The 22,034-nt window shown below is 38.0% G+C and overlaps 3 protein-coding genes across 3 annotated transcripts; 1 reads left to right on the top strand and 2 right to left on the bottom strand.

Annotated features, from left to right (window-relative positions):
* Positions 1-1,351: 1,351 nt before the first annotated feature.
* LOC134657420 (facilitated trehalose transporter Tret1-like) lies at positions 1,352-5,658 on the bottom strand. The gene is made up of 7 exons (XM_063512966.1): positions 5,580-5,658; positions 5,001-5,156; positions 4,384-4,582; positions 3,728-3,918; positions 2,640-3,022; positions 2,182-2,293; positions 1,352-1,614 (listed from the first exon to the last, which is right to left on the bottom strand). The coding sequence occupies exons 1-7, from the start codon at positions 5,620-5,622 to the stop codon at positions 1,352-1,354; spliced, it is 1,347 nt and encodes a 448-aa protein (XP_063369036.1). The 5' UTR covers positions 5,623-5,658.
* A 5,123-nt stretch (positions 5,659-10,781) lies between these two features.
* Positions 10,782-16,506, top strand: LOC134657607 (ornithine transcarbamylase, mitochondrial-like). The gene is made up of 6 exons (XM_063513172.1): positions 10,782-10,911; positions 11,409-11,557; positions 12,714-12,867; positions 14,090-14,215; positions 15,576-15,752; positions 16,330-16,506. Exons 1-6 carry the CDS (start codon positions 10,792-10,794, stop codon positions 16,504-16,506), a joined length of 903 nt encoding a protein of 300 aa, XP_063369242.1. The 5' UTR covers positions 10,782-10,791.
* A 1,090-nt stretch (positions 16,507-17,596) lies between these two features.
* On the bottom strand, positions 17,597-18,234 carry LOC134657646 (small ribosomal subunit protein mS25). The gene has a single exon (XM_063513207.1). The coding sequence runs from the start codon at positions 18,127-18,129 to the stop codon at positions 17,626-17,628; it is 504 nt and encodes a 167-aa protein (XP_063369277.1). The 5' UTR covers positions 18,130-18,234; the 3' UTR covers positions 17,597-17,625.
* Between the last annotated feature and the right edge of the window lie 3,800 nt (positions 18,235-22,034).

Genomic DNA, 22,034 nt, shown 5'->3' with positions numbered 1-22,034 from the left:
AAAAAAAGTTGTCGATTGAAGTGTCAATCAATTGATGGTCGTTGTTTCCATATAATTACCTATTTTACTGAAATTTACTACGTTTTGTGTTTGATTGTGGTAATTAAACTTAATTGTTAGTATATCTTAAGAAAACATGAGTGCATAGGTAAGTGATGAAGAAGGATTACATTTCCCAGGTTGCCTAATATGTTCTCACTGCTGAGGTGAAAAGTTTTGTGAACTACACGAGATCAAGGTTATTTACATCTCGTGCGCTTTTGAGTCCCTTACTACGCTCAACATTCTAGCAAGATACTATAGAATCTTTCGCTTGCACGGGACTCAAAATAAGCACTCAAAGAAATATCAAACTTCGATCTCTTGTTGTACTATTTCTGAGGAACTATGCATTGAATTATAGTGTCGTTTACATATAAACTGAAAATATTAGAAATCATAGGATATTTGGGGTTATAAAAAATCTTAATAAAAACGGAGTATACGCAGTAGAGGCCGATTCTGTTTTAATAATTCTATATGATTTATATTTTATTTTGATACGACCTTCAATAGCACCATGTTTCCGCTGGTAGGTAAGTAGGTAGGCTGTTCGAAAACTGACCATAACTACTGTGTTTTGATTTAACGGTGCAGAATTCATGATGGTATAAAAAATATCAAAACGAAAATTGGTAACCACCAGAAAACATGACATAATCTATCTATCTATCTAATACCTTTAAACGAGCAATTCTTGTTTATTTATTTATTTATATATATATATATATATATATTTCGGGGATCCCGGAAACGGCTCTAACGATTTCGATGAAATTTGCTATATGGGGGTTTTTGGGGACGAAAAATCGATCTAACTAGGTCTTATCTCTGGGAAAACGCGCATTTTCGAGTTTTTTTATGTGTCCGAGCGAAGCTCGGTCACCCAGATATTAAGGTTTCAGTGACTTAAGGCTCATTTAGATGCGCGAACTCGTATACGATTTTAGTTACATTGCGCACCATTGAGGTTACAACAATTCAGCCGACCGAGGTTACGCAATGTAATGAAAGTCGCATGCGAATTCTTGCACCGTCTAAATGAGCCCTTTACCAGTACCATGAGTCACTGACAGTGTCAAAACTAACATACACGCTAACTTCTACGTAATTTACTTTCTATACATCACGTTCGCACTAATATGCGAGTACGAGCGAGATGCATGTAGTAGTGAGATGAAAGTAAGTTACGTTCTTGACAGCGTTTATGTCAGTGCCAAACTGGTGGTAGCCACACTTAAGCTGAATAAAGCAGAGAAAACCACTGTTGTATAAACTCACAATAAACTTTATTTTAAATATCACAGAACCATCATCCCAGCATCTCCTGTATCTCAACCAAACTCTTCCCCTTCGTCTCGGGCACATAGCACACCGTAAACAAACAAGCGCACAAACACGACGCCGCGAATAACCAGAAGATGAAGTGCATGCCGACGACCATCATGTACCCAAAGACGGAGGAGACGACGAAGCCGATGATCCATGCGGTCGTGACTGTCACGGCTGCACCTGTGCTGCGGACGTTGGAGCGGAACATCTCGCCAGTTAGCGTTCCGGGGATAATGCCGAAACCTGGAATGAAAGGGTTAATTTTAAGAATAAGAAACTATTTGTTGCCACATAAAATAAGATGCGGCTACAAAATATATAAAAACTATAAATTAAACTTATAATCACAAAGCGTAGGTAGAGTTACACCAAGAAAAGTCTGCAATGGTTTGATAGCGTACGTAGTGCAAGCGTCATTTAAAAGTCATAATTTCATATAAAATCGCTACAGAAGTACAGACATATCTTGGTCTAACTCCAACTCCGCGTAGCCAACATGCCAATCGCTTACGCTCCGTAGCGACCGAAACGCAACTGTCACTGTCACACTAATATGGAAGAGTGACAGAGAGACACAAAGCGTTTCGTTGTCGAAGCGATAGCGATTGTAACCTTGGTTGGGCCGGCACTAAATATTGCCTTTTTACATTCATGTTTAAAGAATGTCTCAGCGAGATACCTTATTATTTTACTTAAATATACGTTTTCAATGCTAAATATTAGAATTTTAGACGTTATTAGATATAATAGATGTAAGTACATTCCATTGCTTTATTCTCTTTAATTACTTTTTGGACAAAGAGCACTTACCAAAGTCATAAAACATGAAGAATACAATTAAAGTAAAAAGCGGTAGCCAGCCGACTGTCTCATCAACTGCATAGTCACGTTCAGCAAAATAGAAGTATGTACCTAACACCGTCTGAAAAGGAAAATAAAATAAAATAATCTAACAAGAAAGGCCAAATACAAAACAGTAGGCTCTAATATTGATAAAAATATCAACTATTGAAATGTTTTGAATTATTGCAAAAGCAATTAGCAATGTTTAGTTGCTGTTAGTTACAATTAAACAAACTTTTTTTAAAAAACTACAGTCTACAACTAACAACAAGAAACGAAAAAGACGAAAGCTCATAAAATACAAATATGGATAAAGTTAAAGGATAAGTAAATATCATCAGACAATTCATTATGACAAGGCTTTAAAATTAATTGAATATTGTAACCATAACAAGATTATTAAACTTATAAAATAATGAACTCACTAAGCTCATGCCGCAGATAGCCGTTGATAAAAGCAACAACGTTTTTCTTCCCGACCATTCCACAAACAACGGTGTAAAACAACTAGAACCTAACTGCGTTACTCCAATAATAATCGTTGCTATATGCGGAGTAACTGACGATCCAGCTAATTCAAATATGGAAGTAGTAAAGAACAACATAGCCACCATACCACTCATCTGTTGGAGTATGTTCAACATTAATAACATAAATAGAGCTCTTCTGTTTGATCTTATTGAGAACAATTCTTTCCATTCAGAGATATTTCTTTGTCCTGTCTTTTCGATTTTTGACGCTAAAAATTCTTCGATCTCGTCGTGTCTTCCAAGATCCATGAGGATTCTTTTAGCTACATCTTCTCTATCTGCAAAACTAAATTAATTATTATATCTCTTTAATTATGTACCTACACCTGCAGCTGCAGTTTATTACGTTCAGACTGATATTATAAACAAGGATAATTGTTATTTGTAATTCCGATCAGTTCTTTATAACAAAGTGTCCCTTTAGTTTAGGCAACTTGTTTCTTTTTTTTTTCAATTAAGTTGTTTGTTTTTTTAATGTCTTTTTGTAAATTATTTTTTTATTAAGGTGCGTTAGGGTAACTTAGGGCATACCCAATGCACGCATCGGGTTAGTCCACCTAGTTATACTACTAGTTATACGATATAACAAAATGAACAAATAAAATCCTAATAGTTATACTGAGCAGTATGACTAAACGGATTTGATTATTTTGGTTCGGGTACGTCCATTTAGTTATATTGTTAAATAAACTCAATATATATCTATACATCTATCTATCTTGATATATATATCTGTATCAATAATTGACTTGACGTTGTTATTTTAAATGAAGTAAAATGTGTGAAAACGTAAAATATCCAAAAAAATTAATTGAGTTTATTTAACAATATAACTAAATGGACGTACCCGAACCAAAATAATCAAATCCGTTTAGTCATACTGCTCAGTATAACTATTAGGATTTTATTTGTTCATTTTGTTATATCGTATAACTAGTAGTATAACTAGGTGGACTAACCCAATGCATCTTATACGTACTGACCTTTTATCACAGCGAACATCGGAGACTCCGGAATCAGTAACACGGAGCTGACAAACATTAAAGTGAGTCCTAAGCCGAGCCAACCAGTGCCTGCGTAAGAAACGTATGGGCCCACAGAGAATATTATTAGAGTACCCAAGGTACCGGCGATTCCAGTGGCTGTTAGGAGAATTCCTCGAATGTTTTTTGATCTAAAAGTAGTAATATCTGTATTATTTATTAGTCCGTCTATTTTATTTACCTACCTACTTCTTAGTTAAGTCAAATTCAACTTAATTTTTGGACAGTTTAGTGGCATAACAATAACTTTAACACATACTGCACTTCAAACATGTGTTCTATTTTCAATGAGTAAGAGTGACATTCGAATGTCATTTTTGAACTGTCAGTCTGTGAAAGGATTAGGTAAAACCAAAAATTCATCGACGTTATAGGTTGTTACTATGTTGAATTGAAAGTCACCATTTACATAAAGTGATTAATTATCATGTACCAACACTAAGGAACATACACAGTAAAGGTATTGTACTAACTACAACACTTTAAACTGGCCATTGCTCTTAACTTATCTACCTAATCTCTGTACAAAAAGGTTTAGGAATCGTCAGTCACGGGAAACGCTACCCGGAAAATAAATAAAAACAAAGACAACATACGCTATTTCTCCAATATAGACAATATTGCCAACAGCGATGATGCCAATACCGAAACCCTTGATGATTCTGAAGGCAAAGATCATGGCCAGGTTACCAGTGAAGATGACGAGGACGAAGGAGAAGGCTGTGATAACGCCGCCGATCAACAGACATGGCTTCCGACCAATGATGTTGGAAAAGTAGCCAGTGATGTAGGGACCTGAAAACGTTGGAAAAAATACGTTAGGAGTGTTAGGACAGTGATAAATATTGCTACTTAGAATTAAACATAATATTAACCTACTTGCAAATCAAAGGAAAGTTTCTTCTAATACTCTAATACACACTTCAATCAATCCATCAAAACTAAGTCTTATACCTATGACAAACCTGACACTAGACTATTATTAGAAATATTATAATAAATAAAAGTGGATCGAATATTGTGCCCTGTGTAATACACGTCATTTACTTGGTCTAAAAATATGCTAATTGGTCGTTGATGGTTCAAAAAACCTAACGAATTGAAAAGAACCTCCAAATAATTTATGTTTGGTTAATTTGTCTCAAAAGCTTCGCGAAAAACAAAAGAAAAAACATTTAAGCTCTTAATCTCAACATCAGGGTTGCAAACTGACCAATAATACCTCCGATGTACAGCAGCGAGCCAATCCAAGAGCTTAATGCCGGTGTGATCTCAGTGGAGATAGGAGACTGTTCCGGGTCCTGAAGCTTCGGTAAAACCGGTGCTGTCCAGCCCAAGCCGAACCCAACTAGCATCTGGCCGATATACACTGGAATTAAAGAAAATAACATGGATAAATCTTTGCATTGACCACCGATCTGGCCTTACTGCCTATGAAGCCGATGGTTCTGGGTTCGAATCCCAGTAAGGATATTCATTTGTCTTGAAGAGCACAGGTATCTTGGTTCTTGAGTCATGGGTGTTTTACATTGTGTATTACATATATCGTTGTCTGAGTGGGTACTCACATTATTGAGATTACTGTAGGGGATTAGAAAAAAATAAATAATGCTCTGTATAGATACTTATCTCAGATACTAAAACCGTCTATTTGCCTGTCTATCGATCGTATACCTACGCAAGAGTGACACAGAGGCCGATAACGAAATTTCGATTTTATATGTTCGCGGTACGCTGTCTGGTTTACAATGTTTACTTGTAGGTACTATAGGTACGTATAAATGATACTTACTTATACTGACTATCACTAGTTGTTTCCTTAAATACAACTGCATTTTTAACACAATAAAACACTGAAACGCCTACAATTTCAATCAAAATAAACAAGCAAGAGCCATTGCGGATATATTACAATTCGGCTGACTCATTTGAAATGGTTGTTATCACCAAAATACAGAATTATCTGTTAATGATACCTGATAATTTAGATGATTGGATTCTGATAAGTGACAAATTATGTAGATGTTCTGTGTTCCGTAGAAACAGAGTTATCTAACATAACAATGTATGTAAAAGTTCACGCACCATTAGCCGTACCATCCTTTTCTCGAAGCGATTCAGGCTATTTTCGACGTCCTGTAATTTTGTGCTGGCTGAAGCTACGAGTAGAACCCTGAATTTTCAGTAATATATAGGGCTAAACATGCTTAAGATATATTCTCAAAAACATTCAATTTGAACTAGTAGTTTAAGAATTATTGTACGTCAAAGTTCCTTATTTTCGACACTGACACACTCACTCACTCACTCACTCACCTACGATCATCACAATTCTAAGGTACTTCTAGTATACCCACAAGCTTCAAATTTTAAACATAAGTAGTTTTCAGCTTATCAAGCCATAGAAAACCTAAAAATATTGCAATATCAGTCACGTTTTAAAGATCTAAGAACTGCTTAAGTAAGTTTGTAATCCCATATAAATATATGCTATTACAAAGTTACTGTTGCAGTTCCTACAAATAGTAGGTAAAGTAAAGGTACACTACGATGAACGATGTGAGTATGAATGAAGATGTGTTTCTTTATGATATGTGTGTATACATACCTAGTATGGGTATGAGTACCCGAAAAGAAGGACTGCCTACAAAAAGAGATGAGATCGATGAGAGCCCATCAAAAACATTACATGTAAAAAGGTGCAAGTCTCGCAACGCTTCTACTACAAAAAAGTTTTGAAATGTAATGTGAAACCAAGCCGGTTATTTTAATCAGTGCCGGGGGGTGTTAAAACTGTATCAAATATATATCTTTAATTTGTAATACATATAATGACTTGGCAATCGCACATAATGCTTTACTCGTACCGTACTCGTAAATATGTGTAATGCTCGAACTGCAATTAGCGCTAGCGTTATGTTCAATTAGAAATATATTTAATAGGTGACGATGATCCTTATGTCATTTTGCAGCCGTGCGATGGCCAAGTCATTATACGTATTACAAATTAAAGATATATTTTTGATACAGTTTTAACACCCCCTGGCACTGATTATCGTTATAAGCTTGTTATAAGTGCCATATTTTCATTTGCATTGACCACCGATCTGGCCTTACTGCCTATGAAGCCGATGGTTCTGGGTTCGAATCCCAGTAAGGATATTCATTTGTCTTGAAGAGCACAGGTATCTTGGTTCTTGAGTCATGGGTGTTTTACATTGTGTATTACATATATCGTTGTCTGAGTGGGTACTCACATTATTGAGATTACTGTAGGGGATTAGAAAAAAATAAATAATGCTCTGTATAGATACTTATCTCAGATACTAAAACCGTCTATTTGCCTGTCTATCGATCGTATACCTACGCAAGAGTGACACAGAGGCCGATAACGAAATTTCGATTTTATATGTTCGCGGTACGCTGTCTGGTTTACAATGTTTACTTGTAGGTACTATAGGTACGTATAAATGATACTTACTTATACTGACTATCACTAGTTGTTTCCTTAAATACAACTGCATTTTTAACACAATAAAACACTGAAACGCCTACAATTTCAATCAAAATAAACAAGCAAGAGCCATTGCGGATATATTACAATTCGGCTGACTCATTTGAAATGGTTGTTATCACCAAAATACAGAATTATCTGTTAATGATACCTGATAATTTAGATGATTGGATTCTGATAAGTGACAAATTATGTAGATGTTCTGTGTTCCGTAGAAACAGAGTTATCTAACATAACAATGTATGTAAAAGTTCACGCACCATTAGCCGTACCATCCTTTTCTCGAAGCGATTCAGGCTATTTTCGACGTCCTGTAATTTTGTGCTGGCTGAAGCTACGAGTAGAACCCTGAATTTTCAGTAATATATAGGGCTAAACATGCTTAAGATATATTCTCAAAAACATTCAATTTGAACTAGTAGTTTAAGAATTATTGTACGTCAAAGTTCCTTATTTTCGACACTGACACACTCACTCACTCACTCACTCACCTACGATCATCACAATTCTAAGGTACTTCTAGTATACCCACAAGCTTCAAATTTTAAACATAAGTAGTTTTCAGCTTATCAAGCCATAGAAAACCTAAAAATATTGCAATATCAGTCACGTTTTAAAGATCTAAGAACTGCTTAAGTAAGTTTGTAATCCCATATAAATATATGCTATTACAAAGTTACTGTTGCAGTTCCTACAAATAGTAGGTAAAGTAAAGGTACACTACGATGAACGATGTGAGTATGAATGAAGATGTGTTTCTTTATGATATGTGTGTATACATACCTAGTATGGGTATGAGTACCCGAAAAGAAGGACTGCCTACAAAAAGAGATGAGATCGATGAGAGCCCATCAAAAACATTACATGTAAAAAGGTGCAAGTCTCGCAACGCTTCTACTACAAAAAAGTTTTGAAATGTAATGTGAAACCAAGCCGGTTATTTTAATCAGTGCCGGGGGGTGTTAAAACTGTATCAAATATATATCTTTAATTTGTAATACATATAATGACTTGGCAATCGCACATAATGCTTTACTCGTACCGTACTCGTAAATATGTGTAATGCTCGAACTGCAATTAGCGCTAGCGTTATGTTCAATTAGAAATATATTTAATAGGTGACGATGATCCTTATGTCATTTTGCAGCCGTGCGATGGCCAAGTCATTATACGTATTACAAATTAAAGATATATTTTTGATACAGTTTTAACACCCCCTGGCACTGATTATCGTTATAAGCTTGTTATAAGTGCCATATTTTCATAAAAATTTGATGAACGAAACGAGTACTGTGTTGTGACAAATACTACCATCTATGGTTGTGACAAGATATTATGACATTGCACCTCAAGTTGATTGGGCTTTGAGAAATTGTAGTTATTAATTAGACACACAAAATTCACCCGTTTTTAAGATTAAAGCGCAAAATGAAGATCTTCAGACACTTTGCAAAATTGTATCCTATTGTATTTCAGATGAAAAATTACGCATCATATGGGCAGTGTTTCCCGTTAGTATCTTCACTAAGTATATTTTGTATTAGATGGCTTGGAGTAGAGCTAAAAGGTCATATTACTCATGGAATTTATTGCGGGCCTAGACTCTGACCACGCTAACTTTGCACAAACTTGGCAGTAAGAAAATGCATACGAGGGGTGTTCAAAATATTCTCGGTATGAGAATGAAAACAAACAAGTACGAAAAGTTTGATATTTTTATTTTTCAATATATTCCCCCCCTATGTTTATACACTTAAAAGATCGATCAATTATTTTTTTTATTCCCTCGTAAAAATATTTTTTATCTTTCGTGTAAAAATGCTCCTCCACTGCCGCCTTCAATGCTTCATCGTCAGAAAATTTATTTCCACGCAGATCCTTTTTAAGATTGGGGAGCAAAAAGAAGTCGCTGGGGGCTAAGTCCGGACTATACGGTGGGTGAGTAACAGTTTTAAACCCACATTCAACAATAGCTGCCTTGGCAATATGAGCAGTATGGACGGGGGCGTTGTCATGCAGAAGCAGAATACCTTTGGTTAACTTTCTTCGCCTCTTTTCTTTAATTACATCCTTTAATTGACATAGAATGTTAGCGTAGTACTGTCCTGTGATATTTACACCTTTTTCTTTATAATCGATTAGTAATACTCCTTCACAATCCCAAAATATCGTGGCCATGACCTTGCCAGCTGAAGGGATGACCTTGAACTTCTTGGGATGAGCTGAACCCTTAATGTGCCACTGCATGGACTCTTGTTTACTCTCTGGGTCATAATGATGAACCCAGGTTTCATCTCCAGTAACTATTCTTTGCAGCACCTCATCAGGATTTTCACCGCACAGGTCAATAAAATCGGAACAACAAGCTACACGCATGTCTTTTTGAAGCCGAGTCAGCATTCGCGGAACCCATCTTGCACTTACTTTTGACATATTAAGATGGTCATGTATAATATCATGTACGGTACCAATAGAGAGATTGGTTACTTGTGCTATAGATTTTACCTTCACTCGACCATCTTCCAATATAAGTTTTTCCACTTTATCAATATTTTCTTGTGAAGTAGCTACTACAGGCCGGCCAGGTCTAGGGTCATCTTCAATACTCTCCCTTCCGCGTTTAAACTCGCTTGACCACTTTTGAATGGTAGATAAAGAAGGAGCAGACTCACGGTAAACACAATCCATTTCCTCTTTTATGGTTTTTTGATTTTTACCCTGTTTTGTCAAGAATTTTATCACGCATCGATGTTCTAATTTAGTTAACATTGTCAATTCGCACATGATGTTCATGTTTGTTCAGCAATTGCAGAAAAACAAAAGACTATCTCGGTTCGAATTATACTTTTTTTTAATGTCAATGAATAAACCTTAGCGGCCAGTAACGAAAGAAATTTTAGAAGAGGTCGTAAGATATCAATACCGAGAATATTTTGAACGCCCCTCGTAGGTACATATGAAGCTCCAAACTTCACGTAGCACTTTAGTAGTCCGATGGCAGCATTGACATCTTTTGCCACAACTGCAGGTGAAGCATGAATCAGCAAGAAGAGCAGCGTTGCGGTTGCAGTGAAGCCTTTTCTGCCTTAGGTTGTCGAACTAGGCTTTGTCCAGGCCCGGTTTTAGAAATCTAGGGCCCCTAGGTACTTCGTATGGCCTAGCATTTGGTACCACAAAACGGGCCCGGTCCTTGTGGGCATAGGCGGAATACCGGCCCTAGTCGTGCCTCGAGTATACGAGTATATATGTGGACTTTTATCAGAGAAGGGTCCTTATGCTTCATGTAGACTTAGGAATTTTCTCCCAGAATTTCTGTTGGAATATCGGAGAAAAAGGACATTATTGCACTTGAAGCATAAGGTCCCTCCTGTAATGGAAAGCCACATCTGTGCGTTTCTGGCCCTAATAGTACCTAGTAATAGTAGGCATTAATAACCGGTCCGGGACCCGGCTGTTCTTTGACACACTTAAAAGCATTTCGTGTTGCAGAATGTCGAAACCTAACCACCTAATATGCTTCAAGCAGTGGACGGCTGAGATGGTGATGAACATTATAAGCAGTGCGATTAACCTGAAGTACTGCTATAAAGATACTCACTGCAAGCGAATGGTAAAGATTCTGTCATCCAGGCCCGGATTTAGAGACCTAGGGCTCCTAGGCACTGGGAATTTAGGGCCCCCTTCTCCATCTCAAAAACCATTGTTAGGTTTCCTAGGACCGGGCCTTGTGGGCCTAATAGGCGGAAATCCGGCCCTGCTATCATCTCTATCGACCCACATGAACTAGCCTTAGGCGAAGACGTATCTACGAGGCCCTTTTGTTTTTATGTGTATTTCCCAAGGTTATAAAACTGGTTGGCTTGGCAAATTTGACCCACTTCCCGATTTCCGATTGAGCTGAAAGTTTGCATACATATATATATGTAGACAGGAGGTGGCTATGAGGAACTCTGTGATAAAACAAAGCAAAGTAATTGTGTGTGGGGTTGTTAGCATTGTCTCGACGAGTATTAATTAGTTGCCTGTGGAAAGAACAGTCCAGTCAGTGTCGTCAGCGATAAAAACGTACCAAAAATGTTTTGTTTTGCAAAAACTTTTATTTTCCAGAACGTTCTCCAAGACTGCAAGATAATGGTGCTGCAGGAGGTGAATGAGCCCGTGCTGAACATGGCGGTCTCGAAGGCCGCAACTTTGCTGGGCGCGTATGATTGTAGCATTGTTGATCATGTTATTTGGAACCAGGATTACAATGGCAGGTACAGATTAGAAGGTCTATTATATTACATAATAATAAGCGCTTATTAAGTAGGCTACATTTACACGGTCTTACCAGCAACTGTGTATATTCAGTATAATATGTAATAAGCGCTATAAAGCCCATCACAGACGGAACGATAATATATCGGCAGATACTTACCCCATAAGATACCGACAGATGTCTTAGAGTATCGCTATTAAGCACCGGACACGCCAACGATACCAAAATATATATCGCTATCGTCTAGCACTTCTACATTATGAGAGAGACGAAATATAGGTAGGTACCTACCAAAACATAATATCGTAATATACCGAGCTATAACATCTTAAGGTATCTAAAGATGCCTTGCGATAAGATATCGTAAGATACCAAATTATATATTACAGCTTCGTATTTGGACTCTGTCAAATAGATAGTTATTGTGAGATGCCGTATCTTACGGTATCTGCCGATATAATATCGCTCCGTCTGTGACGGGCTAAGAGCCAACAGGAGCTGAAATTTAAATATTTTAGGTAAATATACCCGTCTCGCTAACGGAAGCGGCTCCTAAAACTAGTGCGATAAGGACAAGGCGAAAAATCCTGCGTAAAAATCTCAAAAGTCGAGGTTTCGTACTCGACTGTTTCCTCCTCCAAAACTTAACCAATCGTAACCAAATTTGGAAATCTAAATGATTATGACATTATCTGTGTCGGACCGTTTTGCTTTTTTGGCTAATTGATATAAGTTTTGAATAGCGCGCCTCTCATTGCGGCATAGTCAATTAGGCCATTTTGGCCATTTTTGAAGGGCTCTAGCGCCTTAAAAAACAAAAATATCAAAAAAAAGCAAAACGGTCCGTCACAGATATTGACAATATTAATCTGTGTTGAAAAAATCATTGCTCTAGCCTCAAAACCCACGAAGGAAACAGTCTAGTACGTTTGTATGGAGAAATGACCACTCCTGTTGGCTCTTAACCCTTTATTCTTATTATAGCCACGTCCGCGCCCTTGATCATGGAGATCCATGTGGTTCTGTTCTCTTGTATACCTACCTAAAGCAGTGACGACGAAATTTCATAGGAAGTTTTTCTGCGACCAACTTGCAAGCAAGTAAAATGATTTGAGAATAACACGAAAATATAAATCTAAACCTATTTTTTTTAGTATTTTCTCATACATGGCGGACGCGATATTCGTGGCGACATCTACGCATCACTGCATCCAACGCTTCGCAAACCAAGCTACGGTGCCGGTTATATGCATGAGATCCAGGACTCACGCCAGCATCCAAGCTCTTTCCACCATCATGGCTGTTATTGTAAGTTTAGTTTAGACAAAGGATTAGCCATATTCTTCTTCTTTCAGTGCCATCTTCTACCGGAGGTTGGCTATCATGAGGGCTATACGAACTTTAGACACAGCTGCGCGGAATAATTAGCGTGTGCTCTGTTTGAACCGTGTTCGGAGATTTTTGAGCCATGAGTTACGTCTTCGTCCTGATGATCTTTTCCCTTGGATCTTTCCTTGGATGATGAGTTTAAGGAGTTCAGGAGGATTAGCCATATTAAATATATTAAAAACCCACGGAAGTTTTGTTATTAAAAAGGATTAGCCGTTCCGGGCCAGCTTCAAATCTACGGACTATACCTTTATATCGCTGTAAAGGGGCCCACATATTATCAGTTCATCGGACGACTGACAGGCTGATATCGTCCGGCGAACTGATAACCAGTGGGCCCCTTAATTACTACATATTTACATCGCATTGGATTTAGATTCGCACGCCGCTGCGTTGTGCGGTCGAGACATCGCTAACGGCCTGGCCACGACTTTGCGCGACTGGCTTCGGCTAAGGCGAAAACTATAGGTGGGAACGAAAGGTCCGATCGTTGTCTCGCTCCAACCTATGGTTGTAGCCTTATCCAGTCGCGCAATGTCGTGGCCAGCGCGTAATCCCTACTAAGATTATAAATGTAAAAGTAACTCTATCTGTTACCTCTACACGCTTAAACCGCTGAACCGATTTAGATGTGGTATGAAGATAGTTTGAAACCCAGGGCAGGGCAGTAGTTTTTATATATAATCATCGTCATCACGCAGACGTAGTCGCGGGTAGAAGCTAGCATGCTATTATACGTACAAAGCGCTATCCATCGGACATATTGGAGTGGAGCGGCATCTGAAAATAAATATGGTGCCTGCAAAATTGTTCACTGCAACGTTTACCATAGCGTTATTAATGTTCACAATTCAGGCGTTATGTTTCTTTTCTATCATTAACTCTTATAGAGTCTGTGCGGAAAGAGAAGAGTTGTGGATTGTATTGGGCCCCATACATTCCACGACTCTTCTCTTTCCGCACAGACTCTACTGATTAAATTGATTATAAATTAAAATACTGCTGCTTAACCTTATTAAAAGACAGTATTTAAACGATAATTTATTATGTAAGGATTATAAACTACTACAACACAGGAACAGCTACTCTATACTAAATAAGTCTGATTAAATGCTTTGCTGTTATTACGAACAACTTTCAGGAAGAATTTGGCGAGATGAGGCGTCTAAACATTGGGTTCATCGGGCCTCCACACCCTGTCTTAAACTCGTATCTGCTGCTCTGCCCTATGCTTGGAGCCAATATCAAGTTTTGCTGCTGCTGTCCGGTAAGTTCTGGGATTTAATTTTAGAGTATCCTTCTCCTAGATGGATTGCAAGCCAATGCTAAGAGGTCCATCTCCCCTGTGTTGAAACAGCTTTTTGCTTTGTTTGTGGATTTAGTCCCGGAATGGAGTTACCGTAAGGCGCGAGTAGGTTCTAACCTGAAATAAAATAAGCGGCAGATTCCTGCAGCCGACCTGCCTCCACACGGACCACACGTATTCGCTCGCCTTTCTTGTGGGCACAGAATAACTAATAGTACTTGCTGTGGGTTACGACAGTGAAGCCGAGAGGGTAATACAAGCCATCAGATATATCGAAGCGGTCAAGGTGCTCACAAATATCTGAAGTTCTGAACACGTCTCTGTTGTCAAGGCATGTTCAGATATTTTTGAGCACCTGGGCTGCTCCGATATAATCGTACACGGCGGGAAGAAGTTGATAACTCGCGGGAAAAAATGGAAGAAATTTGAACCGTATGCAATTTAATTTAAAGTTCAAATTTCTTCAATAAAATATCTCGAGTTATCAACTTCTTCCCGCCGAGTACCGAATTAATATCTGATGGCGGCTGTAACGCGAATATATGACGCTGAATCGTGGCTGTATCGCGACTGTTCCGATGCTTATGATGGCTCGTCTAAACGATGGGCCAACGCCGGCCACTCCAAGGGACGCATTTATGCGTTAGAGGGAGCAAGTGATATTGCTATCTCATTCTACCGCATGGCTGCGTCCCTTGGAGTGGCCGGCGTTGGCCCATCGTGTAGAGGAGCCATGAAAAGTATGCTAGTTACGAGTTACACCAGGGGTTCCCAATCTTTTTTTAGGAACGCCCCCTGCTGCCTAAAATGAAGTTCACACGCCCCCTTTTCGCTTCGATCCAAGGAAACGGAGAACTATTAGATAATCGTGTTTCCCGAGGCCCCGCGCTCCCCTTAAAATGTGGTTGGGCGTTTTTTTTTGTTGTCCCCTACACTTTTTTTTAAATTTGGGATTTTTATGTTATTTCTACTCAGAATCACGAGCTCTTTCTATCCTAATAGGAGAAAAAAAGTGTCCCAAGATTTCCATACATTTTTCGATCTTTCCATTCCGCGACCGCCATACAAAGTCTATGAAAAATGGTGACGTAATGGAAATAAAAACCTTAGGACACTTTTTTCTCCTATTAGGATAGAACGAGCTCGTGATTCTGAGTAGAAATAACATAAAAAATCCCAGATTTGAAAAAAAAGGTGTAGGGGACAACAAAAAAAAACGCCCGGTTGCGCCGCCCACTTTGAAAACCCCTAAGTTACACTAATTTTCGCAGCTAAGGTGATAACTATTTTATGAAAGCTTGTGTTTTTGTTACAATTACAGAAATGTCCGGTAACCCCTCTTCTGTACAAAGCGAGCAAAGAACTCAAAGACACGACCCACACCGATGTAAAGACGTGTAAAGAGAAAAATGAAGTGTTACAGAGGACTGATGTCGTCATCGCTGGTCCTACTACTGAGAAAAAGGAGAAGATTCAATATTTTACCTTTACTTTAAAAGTACCTAAGTTCTTGTTTATTCATTACTAGCGACCCGCCCCGTTTTCGCACGGGTTAACAAATTATACCTAAACATTCCTCTTGAATCACTCAATCTATTAACAAAAACGCATCAAAATCCGTTGCGTAGTTTTAAAAATCCAAGCATATATAGGGACAGACAGACAGCGCTAAAGCGACTTTGTTTTTTACTATGTAGTGATTTTAAGTCTACCATTAAGGAAAAATAAGTACAAAGACAACTAAAAGTTAATAGTGAAAAGTATTGCCGCTAATTGAAAGTTGATGGCGCTGAATGCGCGCCATACGTTTTGTAGTAACTGGAATTGGAATGTCAAAGGATCTGGTGTATTCCAATTTGTCCCTGCCCCATTTGACCGGAACTCCGGTGTGATCCAGTGTCGCAAGTTCAAGTCTTGCCTGGCATGATACATTTTTTCACTTTTAATAGATGTTTCTACTTAATACAAAATTAATTTATTAATTTCGGATGCCAAATAAAAGTTACAAAGCTAATATTTAAACCTATTTAAATAGAATGGTTAAGCCAAAATAGAAGCTAATAAAATGGTTTCAGGACATTCAAAATGGTTGTAACCCACACTGGATTTTCTTCCACACTTGTCCCCGAGGCCCTGAAGTGACGGACAACCTCTTCTACCACGAAAACTCACGGACATTCAAATGTTTTGAGAACATGCAGTTTATCGCCGCTGCTCTGATGGCAAATGGTGTCAAAGGGCATATATTTTAACACTGTTATTCATAAACATCTGCTAAGTTAATCAGCTGATGATCATCGTTTGTCCCTCTCCATGGCATAACAACAGATAGGGATAAACGTCAATCATCAACTGATTAAGTTAGCAGCCGTTTATGAATAATGCCATAATATTTAAATGTTGGGAACGTAAGTGTAAGGCCTGAGTGGACGCTCGAGTTGGGCGTGCAGCGGGGCGGGGCGTGCATGTTAAACAAATGCAAGCGTATAGGAGCGGCCTTAGTGCATGCTGCTCACATCACTTGTGAGCCCGACGCCACGCTGCACGCCCCGCCGAACGCTCCGCTTCGAGCGTCCACTCAGGCCTTACACTAACAGTCTCTTGTTTTTAGTAATTTATCAGAATAAAGGAAGTAAGTGAACTGTTTTATAAATAGTGATCAAAATAATATATTTTTTAAATACATTTGGAAATTATTTCATTTCCCTCACCTCTACTTGTACTAGAACAGTGGTTCCTAACCTGGGGGTAATTACCCCCGTGGGGGTAAAACTGGTATTTTACGGCGGTAATAAGCTAACCTAATTTAACAATACAACAAACGTACACGTTTTATTTTTTATTACCACTTGGGAGGAGGGGTAAAATCAGGTTCCCTAGTTAGTCATAGGGGTAACCGAACTGAAAAGGTTAGGAACCACTGTACTAGAATAATGGATACCTGCAACATTGCAAAGGTGTTGCCTGCATTTAAGATAGGAGTATGATTCTTTTTTTGAATGTTGTATCGGTCCGGAAATACAGCGGGGGACAGTTCAACAGATAAAATGAAAATGACCATACAAGGAAAATGTGTGATGAAAGTTCCTACTGTTAGTTCAATAAAAGTCAAGTTAAGATTAAGCTTTTTACTAAATTTACAATTAATCTATTGAATTACTACAAAACTTATATTACCTTATTGAAAATGCTTGTTCGTAAAATGCAAAGGCTTTAAAATTTAAAGCATTTTACAGAATTTAAAACATAGTTTGTGTGTTTTTAGACATCTACAATTTATTTATTTACATATATTTTGTCCCTTGTTCAAGATATGAATAAGCTAATGCTTATTCATATCTTGAACAACACACGCCTATCACTTTCCTAAACTAATTCGCCGGATTCGTGTACTTCCCTCTCATAAATTTAGGCAATGTCACTACCCCGGAGCAAGGCACTTGTCCGTAGTTCTCACACATACAAGCGCGCTCACAACCAACACCGAAGTTCGCCGGGTTATCCTTCTTCTCAGCGGCCACCGCCTCCGCTTCCAACACCTCCTTACTCTTCCCCACAGTATTCAATAAATGCTCTAAAACATCTTCCTTTGACTTATTATCAATATCTATTAAAACCTGGCGACCATCTTCAAAGTAACACTTAATGAACGGTGAAGGCGTCAGATTCTTCAGCGTCGCGACCTGCACGTTCGGATTCTTGTACTGTATCTGAGGCAAGTACCAGAACACGAAATCCTTCGCACCTGCGTTGTTCTGACCCGCAATGTTGTATGCCACGGAAAATATCTTGATTTTGTCTTTCAACACGAGTTTTCCGGCGTTAAGATAGTTTAATGTGCGACGAATAGGCGCTCTTCCTTTCATGAACGGCATTTTGTTAGTCTGTTTTAACTTTATGATGCCTAGTTTACTATATTTTCTTTGGATTATCTAACCTCAAAATGTGGGATGTAGAATATAATAAATACTGTCACTGTCAATGTCACGTCACGTCACTGTCAGATTGTTCGCCGTTGCGTTTCGTTATCCCAAAATATTTTTTACACAATTGGTTTACAGATGTATAGTTGGTCAAACCAAATTGTCAGTAAATAAGAACAAAAAAAACTATACTCATCATTTTCTTTTGGGTGCTTGTGCTAGGGTAAGACAAAGATAGTATGATTCTCTCGTTCTATGTTTGAAATGAGACAGTCCTTTGACAAACCATAACAATTAGACTTATCGGCAAGATTTGTTCAGGCGATTTACTGTGTATTGTGAAGATGTAATAAAGTCAGACCAAGCTATCTTTGCAGCGATTTGCAGACGCAGTGGGGGACTTTGATAAGGTGTAGCATGATCAAATATTACCTTTTTATCCAATGTCCCCATTTGATGGTACTACTTTTCTTTTATTGTTTATTGTAATTTATTGCATACATGTACATTGATGCATAGAAAAATAGTATATCAAAAGTCTGTTTGATTTCAAACATAGACAGAGAGAATCATACTATCTTTGTCTAACACTAGTACTAGCACCCAAAAGAAAAGGATGAGTAGGTATAGTTTTTTTGTTCCTATTTACTGACAAGATTTGGTTGACCCAGTATACATGATGTTATACTTAATGTTAGGAAGCGTACATGTTACCCTGTGAGGGTGTTACAATATGATTGTAGCTGTCTAACTTTACTTAATCACTAACTTAGCAATACGAAATTTTTACTTAATTCTCTAATATCTTAATTTAATTACATTTATAATAGTTAATTCGAATAAAATACCGTTATATAATATACCACGTAAGCCGTAGCGTTAGCCAGTACGATCTTGCCAGTACCACAGATTATATAATAGTTCTCCAGTACGATTTGACACTGGGTTAACGGTTTAACCGGTTAACCCTGGGTTAGTGGATTGGTGCAAGTGGCGTTTAGTCGTACTAAGTAATAAGCCTGCACTGCACAGACTTTGTACATTTCCACATTTCTTTCATCTTTACAGTAAAATTTCGTGAAAATGTAAGTGTACGGCATCAGTGGCAGGCGTCCAACGTTCGGCGGTAGCGTATAGCGTGACGTGATGGAGCATCATAGATTTGCATTTGTTTAAAACGTGGACTAAGTGGACTAAGTAAGAGTGCAGCGCAAAAATTAGCTTTGGATTATCTTAACTTTGCGATAAGTATAAGCTAGAGACACGAACTAAGTAGTAAAGCATACAATAAATTGTATAAAATCCATGTATTGAACACTACAAACCCCTAATAAAAAAATTGTATCCATAAAATCGCTCGCAGCACCCCTAGCACATGATTGGCGCGACAGTATCTCGCGGCGAGATAGACTATCCGTCTTTTTCTAACAACATTAATAAAAGAGGGACGGGTAGTCTATCTCGCCGCGAGATACTGTCGCGCCAATCATGTGCTAGCCCGGCAGATTTATCAATTTGCAACAAAAAGCTCGCAAAACGCAAAGCGACCGAACAGAATAAAGCTTTAGATTTCATTTGAAACCTCATACTTGCATTTTTGTGCTTCGTTCAAAGGACTTTATGGATCGCATGAACGCTTTTGCACGTACATCATGTTCGATTCGGATTAAATTGTACGTATATTCAATGTAAAATAGACTAACTTTCATAGACGCCTCATTACTAAATTTATAGTAATTCGCTCACGATTTTCATTTACATCTATATTTCCCTAGGTATTTGAAAGAAATAGATATCTATCTAACGTCTTTTATTTCTTTCAAATACCTAGGGACAACAGCCTAGGGGCAACATCGCTGTTGATATAATCTATCTAGATTTAGAACAATATCAACAGCGATGTTGCAATAAGTAGATGGTCCTTAATTCAGGCTAAAAAATTGCGACTTCTACAGTGACTTTAAACATATCTTATTAGGTAGGTACAGGTGGGTATAGTAAAATTAAAAGGCTTTTCATAATTATTTTTGTACCGGCAAAAATCGCAAGAACAGAAAGTTTGGCTGTGAAAACGGCTGTGCGAGAAGAATTGCACGCAAAAAGATAGGTACCTATTAGTAATTGACCAAGCAAGCGCAAAGCGCGAGCGAAGCATTTCCGTTATAACGTGCGGCTGTTCTCTTCTACAGCCCTAGTAGCACGGTCGCATTTTTATCATTTGTCACCATGCCTGTCACGTTCTAACAAGTATGTAAGTGCGAAAGTGACGGGCATAGTGATAGTCGTTAAAAATGGAATCGTGCTGAGCCAGGTCGCATTTCTCGACAAATTTCGATAAATAAGTACATGTCATTTTATTTTTGATTCATGTCCTGAAAATTTTTCATAAAGGCAGAGACACTAACAGAGCCACTAGGTACTTGTTTATGTCCAGCACATGACTGGCGCGACAGTATCTCGCGGCGAGATAAACTACCCGTCTTGGCCGTCTTTTTCTCAAGATACTGTCGCGCCAATCACGTGCTAGCCCGGCAGGAACTTATTTTTATTTATTGATGGTTTCGGTGAGCGTGAATAATGCGTGATTCGTTTTGTAATTAATATGCGCCATCTTATTGGTACGGTGGTCTGTAGAATAAACACAGCTCCTATATTTACAAATATGAATGAATATTATTCAAAGCATGAATAAAGCCGAATGCATAACTATAAAAACGCATTTTTGCCACTACTTCTTTGAAGTGAAAATTTTAACATTTCGAATTCAGAAATATAGTTTTGTGTCTGTATTAATGTTTAAAGTTATCTAGGGTCAATAGCAGTTATTACAAAGTATGGGGGTGTCAAGTCGCAATGACAAAGTGTGGCTGTGTCAACGTCAAAAAACTATGGAAACATGATGTTTTTACCACATCAGCTGGTAAAGGTTCTCTTGATTGTTCAAAAGCTGATGAGAAAGAAGCATTTTATCCACATGTGAGGCAAAGTAATGAGATGCAAATTGTGAGTTGTTTCCTTATGTTAGCTGGTAGGATTGACTTTTAAATGATGATTTTGAATGATAAATATAGAACTCCGTTCACGGACGTTTCGCTATAGTCATAGCAGCAACAGCAATTGCATTGGATTAAAAAAGAATCAAAGAACATTTGTTAGTTAGAGTGTTATAGAAGTTAAAAAAATATTTAAAAAACCGGACAAGTGCGAGTCTTACTCGCCCACCGAGGGTTCCGTACTATTTATGTTCATTGATAAAGCGGCAACAGAACTACATCATCTGTCAAAATGTCAACTGTCTAGCTATCACAGTTCATGAGATACAGCCTGGGGACAGACAGACATACGGATCGACAGACAGACGAACGGACAGCGGAGCTGAGCGGAGTCTTATAATAGGGTCCCGTTTTTTTTTACCCTTTGGGTACGGAACCCTAAAAACGTTTAGTGTTTTGTAGAATGCTGTGTACCTAAGTATTTTTGGCTGGGACATGTATACAAAATAATATAAAACATACAAAATAATAAGAGGTACAAATACACTAGGTAGGTACTTACCTATAGCAAAGCTCTATGATATTTTTTATAGTTCGCTAGAGCCAAATAGTTTAAAACAATAAGATGATCTAATGGCATCTACCAAGAAGTTTTCCTCATAAATTCTACGCCGTAGTTAACAGACATATTATAATATTATTTTAACTGACCGATACTCGAACTTATATCGTTGAAATAAGGTTTACAAATGATCAATTGTGTTAACCATGGTGCTTTGGGAAACCCGTACCAAAACTTGAATTTGCACACCGTAGCGATCAAAAAAACATCAACCATGAGTTAACGCGACTCTTTCGCAACCA

This window comes from Cydia amplana, chromosome 20, assembly GCF_948474715.1.
Source record: "Cydia amplana chromosome 20, ilCydAmpl1.1, whole genome shotgun sequence".
Classification (NCBI taxonomy): domain Eukaryota; kingdom Metazoa; phylum Arthropoda; class Insecta; order Lepidoptera; family Tortricidae; genus Cydia; species Cydia amplana.
The sequence above is the reverse complement of the archived record's forward strand: the minus strand, read 5'-3'. Positions and strand labels throughout refer to the sequence as shown.